The 6,000-nt window shown below is 40.4% G+C and overlaps 1 protein-coding gene across 1 annotated transcript; it reads left to right on the top strand.

Moving 5' to 3' along the window:
* Window positions 1–685: 685 nt before the first annotated feature.
* Window positions 686–4,772, top strand: LOC108899750 (extracellular calcium-sensing receptor-like). Its single transcript, XM_018700374.1, is given in 13 exon segments — window positions 686–939; window positions 1,157–1,359; window positions 1,503–1,621; window positions 1,767–1,946; window positions 2,052–2,240; window positions 2,351–2,598; window positions 2,674–2,887; window positions 2,995–3,204; window positions 3,321–3,444; window positions 3,550–3,743; window positions 3,844–4,125; window positions 4,349–4,624; window positions 4,626–4,772. Coding segments are annotated over 13 exon segments (2,640 nt in total).
* The last annotated feature ends 1,228 nt before the right edge of the window (window positions 4,773–6,000 follow it).

Raw genomic sequence — 6,000 nt, 5'->3', positions numbered from 1 at the left:
CAACAATTATAAATCACTTCATGTGTCTATAGCCCATCGATACCGGCAAAGTAACTTGTGCAAGGAGTTGATCAGGATCAGGAGTTAATTGTGACACACTGGGTTCCTGACTCCAGGTTAAGAAACATACAGTACACATATACACCCATCTACCACAGCTAGTTTAATACAGGCTAATCACTTGCTAGCATTAGTTTGTTTTTTCACCATCACTCTAGAGAGGAATAATTTTGGGCTGTGTGCAGCTTGTGTCATTAGTTTCACTTCTGTGCAAGAGGCTTTACAGTTATTATAAAGGCTCACATCAACACCTTACTTGTCTAGAGAGGGAGGGTGAGGTATGTTGTTGTCAAGATGCCATTTTCAGACTTTTTAATCAAGTGAAACATGTTGTTAATGTTTACAATGTGTTTTCTTTTTGCAGGAAGCTGACACGAGATGATCATGTTATGTGGAATGCATGTGGAATTTATCGGGTTTTGTCTTTGCTAACAGGAACTGTTGAGCACATCTAAGGAATACCTACATTTTTCTGAACTTAATGCACTTTGTTTTCAGGTTTGATGAAGCAGGTTTGAGGTGAATTGTGTTTTACACAGAATGAATTTATTGCACTTCTGATGTATACTTTGAGGTTCAGATAACAGTTACCTAAATGTTTTAAATATCCTGAACAGCTGTATCCATGTCTTGGTTGCCCTGGCTCTTCACTGGGTGGCCCTCCTCAGCCCTCTCCCTGCTGCTTCTCAGTGTAGTGGGCAGACAGACAGGTCTGGAGGTGGTTCAGGCAGTAGTGTGCTCTCAGTGGGGTGCACCGAGCAGCAAGAGCCTCTCCCAGGATGGAGATGTGATTATTGGTGGACTTCTTAATATGCATTATATACCTTCAGCTATAGAGCAGGACTTCATCAAGCTGCCACATTATAAACCTTGCACTGGGTAATCACATGTACTGTGTTTTTATTACAAGATGTCTGGTGGTTATTATACTGTCAATTTTAAGACATTATGATGTAATTTGATATGTGCTATGAGTGATATATTAATTTGTTGATATGTGTGGACCACTGTTATTTTCATGTCAATTATTTTTGTTGTCACCCACTGATATTGTCATTTATTTCACTGACTCTTATTTCTTCTCCTGTGGTCTCAGGTTAGATCCAGAGGCATTACAATTAATGTATGTTATGGCATTTGCTGTGGAGGAAATCAATCGTAATAGCACCCTGCTGCCAGGAGTGAAGCTGGGCTACCGTATATTTGACAGCTGTAGCCGATACCCCTGGGCTCTGCAACATGCACTGTCACTGGTTGGAGGAGACACACAGAGCTGCAACTTAACAGCCTCTGTGCCTCGTTCTACATCCTATGAACAACTTGGAGAGACAGGTATGACTTGATATAGATATATATGAAGTTAGTATTCATTCAACATTTTCTATGTCCATGAAAACAACAACTGGTAGGATCAAAGTATAACATTTTTTTTTTTACTAAAGTAATTGTATGTATAATGCTGTCATCAGGTGGAAAGCCTGCTCCTGTGCTTGTTGCTGCCTCCTCATCTACAATAGGAATAATACTGTCCCGGACCCTCGGGCCTCTCTCTGTACCAGTTGTGAGTTTCATAAACCTCTGATGAGCCATTTTTTATACAGTCTACAGCAAGAGGTTGATAACTGTTTTTTAAAAATATTTTAATATGCGACTCACTGCTGTAAAAAATGTCAACAATATTAAATATTTCTGTGTCTTTCCCTCAGATCAGTTACTTCGCTAGCTGTCCCTGTCTTAGTGACAGATCCAAGTTTCCTAACTTCTTCAGAACTATCCCCAGTGATATATATCAGGCCTGGGCCATGGCTCAACTGGCCATACGTTTCCACTGGACTTGGATTGGAGCTGTTATTGTAAACAATGACTATGGTCATTTGGCGATACAGGTGTATGTTTTTGTTGTTACAATGTTCTACAAATATCACCTTCATATATAATACAAACAGCTTACATGTATGGACATATTTGTTGTTTTGACCTCCATTTTTCAGGTATTTCAGGAAGAGATTCAGGGGAAAGGGGTGTGTTTGGAATTCATAGAGATTGTCAACAGAGAAACTATTTTGAGTGATGCCAAACGTATAGCCCTCACAATTCAATCTTCCACTACAAGGGTGATTCTGATCTTTTGCTGGTATACTGATGTAAGGAAAATATTTCTGGAACTGGCCAAAAGAAATGTGAGAAACTAGTATGAAAATCTGTGTAGCCCGAAGGGTCCATCATTAGACAGGCATTTTTCTTGCTGTAAATAATTTCAGTTTATTGATTTGAAGACTGTCCACTGTAGGTGACTGGCAGACAGTTTGTGGCCAGTGAAGCCTGGAGTACCAGTGATAATCTTCTCCAAGATCTTGCCATCTCAAAGGTGGCGAGTGGTGTTCTTGGTGTGGCCATTCGAAGTTCAACAATACCTGGATTTGAAAATTATCTCAGAAATTTGCACCCACGTCATCGTCCTGATGATGAATTCTTAAGAGAATTCTGGGAAAACAAGTTTGGATGCAGTCCAGAGGACACACCTTTGTTTTCATCTTCATCAGACAAAGCAAGGTCTGACCATCTGTCAAATGTATCTACTTCATTTCTTCCCAAGAAGTCAAATCAGAAAACTTCTCTACCCCCCTGCAGTGGCACAGAGTCTCTGGTGGGACTGCAGCATCCCTTTACTGACACCTCCCAGCTAAGGTTGACATATAATGTCTACCTTGCTGTTTATGCTGCAGCCCACGCCCTACACAGCCTTCTCTCCTGCCCCAACAGAGACAGTCCCCCCAGAAACAACATCTCAACTTGCTCCTCTCCAAAATCCATCAAGCCAGTTGAGGTAAATGTGATTTTCACCTTTTCATCTAATCAACAGAAGTAACTGCTTGTTAAACTGAACATTTTAAGTGCATTTTGTCAAGTTTCTTAAACTTTTGTTGCTTCCAGCTGTTGCAGCACTTGAACAAAGTGAATGTCACCACACCACAAGGTGAAATGTTTTATTTCCAAGGGGCCGACATTCCAGCAAAGTACGATCTTGTCAACTGGCAGAACACTCCTGAGGGGACACTAAAACTTGTTTTGATTGGTCGTGTGGATGGATTTGATCTCATCCTTAATGAATCAGCTATTCAGTGGAGCACAGGATCCAATCAGGTAGTCACATCAACAAATTTACCCAAAGATTCTAACAAATTTGCTCTTGACATGGATGTATTCATGTCAATTAAACAGATTACGTCACTGAGAATATTATCTGGCTTTTTGTTTAGGCACCTGTTTCAGTGTGCAGTGAGAGCTGCCCTCCAGGGACCAGAGTGGCCACCAGGAAAGGGGAACCTGTCTGCTGCTTTGACTGTATCCCATGTGCTGAAGGGGAGATCAGCAATACAACTGGTGAGGAGATTAGTCCATAACATAACAGAAGCTAAGGTTTGCAACATTTATTTTCTCTATTGTGTTTTATTTTCCTTCCTTTATCCTCCTTGCTTCCTCTCCCAGGTTCCCACCACTGTGAGCGTTGTCCGACAGAGTTCTGGTCCAATGTTGAACGAACTGCCTGCATCCCTCGTCAAGTGGACTTCCTTTCCTTTAATGAAACTTTGGGCATTACCCTGACTACAGTCGCTGTATCTGGTGCCACGGTCACAACAGCTGTGTTTGTGGTTTTTCTTAAATACCATCAAACACCTATGGTAAGAACCCAGCTTAATATGACCGAATTTGTTGTATGCATTCTTTCTTTCAGTTTTCCTTCTGCCATCAACTTAATCTGTTTATCTGATTCATCTGTAGGTACGAGCCAACAACTCAGAATTGAGCTTTCTGCTTCTTGTGTCGCTGAAGCTCTGCTTCCTGTGCTCACTGGTGTTCATTGGTCGTCCATCAGTCTGGGCTTGTCGGTTCCAGCAGGCAGCTTTTGGGATCAGCTTTGTACTCTGTGTTTCCTGCCTCCTGGTGAAAACCATAGTGGTTCTGGCTGTTTTCCGCTCAGCTCGGCCTGGTGCTGAAGCCTTGATGAAGTGGTTTGGTCCAGGCCTACAGAGAGGAAGTGTCTGCTTCTTCACCTGTATACAGGTGTGAATCTTGTTTTGTTGATTAAATGGCGAAAACATTTGGTTAATTATACAGCCTTCAGCTTACAAGTAGTTTTGTTACACGAATCAGGTACCAAGAAATTACTAATACTATAATTACACTGTAAATTCTGAGCTGTACTATAAGGTGTTATCCAACGTGTTTTTTTTTTTACACCTGAGAAACGACGTTTGACTTTGAATTATGTTCACTTTTCATACAGGTTAGCATCTGTGCTGTATGGCTGTCGCTCAGTCCCCCCATGCCTCAACAAGATCTGGGTTTCCAAGGGTCAAAGGTTACACTGAAGTGTGCCATGGCCTCTGTGGTGGGTTTCTCTCTTGTTCTGGGTTACATTGGCCTGTTGGCCTGTACCTGCCTCCTCTTGGCCTTTCTTGCTCGGAAACTTCCTGACAACTTCAATGAGGCCAAACTGATCACTTTCAGCATGCTGATCTTCTGTGCTGTCTGGGTGGCCTTTGTCCCTGCTTATGTTAGTCTCTCCTGGGAAGTATGTTGTTGCTGTGGAAATCTTTGCAATTCTTGCTTCTAGCTATGGTTTACTGCTCTGCATATTTGCCCCCAAATGTTTCATTATTCTTTTGAGGCCTGAGAAGAACACTAAGAAACACCTGATGGCTAGATAATTTTTGGTGCCTCAGCCACGTGCCATGCATATATCCATGTGTATGTGTATGTGTCAGTTTGTCTTATTTCAATAATGCTAATGAGCCACTCATAGTTATGACTTTTACTGGTGGCGGAATACACATGAATAACATGTCTACTGTTTTTAGACATCATTAAATAATATTAAGACATCATCCACTGAAAGAAGAAACAAAATACAACGCTACTCCCTAAAATTTACTGACTTTGCATTAATGATGTTAATTCTGCTCTGTTCTTGTGTTTTGATTAAGTACTGTACTTCAAATGTATGTAATTCTTCATCAGCTTCTGTGAAAGCAGAATATTTTAATAACATTTACATTATATCATTAAGTTATTCATTGATGATTACATATCTTATATGTGCTGTTTTATTACAATATATGCATGCATTGATTTAAAGTAAATAATAAAGAATCAACATTTTCCCAGTGGGTCAGTGTTATACGTTATGTCTCACATATAGCCTCAGAATGACTCATTACAATACTTAATGTACATATCAAAATCATAGTAGTGAGATACATACTAGTTAGAGTGATATGGTGCTTCACATACAGTATCCTTAGTACTTGATTATCAATTCTGTAGCCGAACAGGACAAAGTCATTAGTTAAGATTTTAAACCAAGCACCATTAATCCATTGTACAAACATTTTCATTCTAAAAATGTTATTACAACATAGTTACAGATAAAACTAAATGCTAGAAAATTAATCACAAGAGGTACCAAAGTTGTATTTCTGTGCCTACTGTATTCTTATTGACATAAGCTGGTGTGTGCAATGGTATGTCACTGTTGCTCTGTTGCCATACAATATATCCCTCACTGAGGGTATATCACTTGTGTATTTATGTCACTGACAGAAACCATGTCCCAGTAACCATTTAAGATGGATACTTATCTACATAAAGTATAGTACACAGTGAGGGTATATCCCTCAGAGCTGCAGAAAAACAATGAGATCTATGCAAGGACAAGGACTAGTGTGGATATGATGCACCCGTGCTAGTCACTTTCACACCCATCACACATCTATACCTATCAGGCAGGCAGATGGGTAATTGCAATGATGGAGATGAGAACTTGCATATCTGCAGCTCATCTGTACCTTCTCACCTAACTCCCATGAATTAAGTTTGATGTAAGTTAGTCCTCTGAGATGAGACGACCATTACCCTTTTGAACCAGGATGGTTCCAG

This window comes from Lates calcarifer, linkage group LG21, assembly GCF_001640805.2.
Source record: "Lates calcarifer isolate ASB-BC8 linkage group LG21, TLL_Latcal_v3, whole genome shotgun sequence".
Taxonomy (NCBI): Eukaryota; Metazoa; Chordata; class Actinopteri; family Centropomidae; genus Lates; species Lates calcarifer.
Note: the sequence above shows the minus strand (reverse complement) of the source record. Positions and strands in the feature narration are given on the sequence as shown.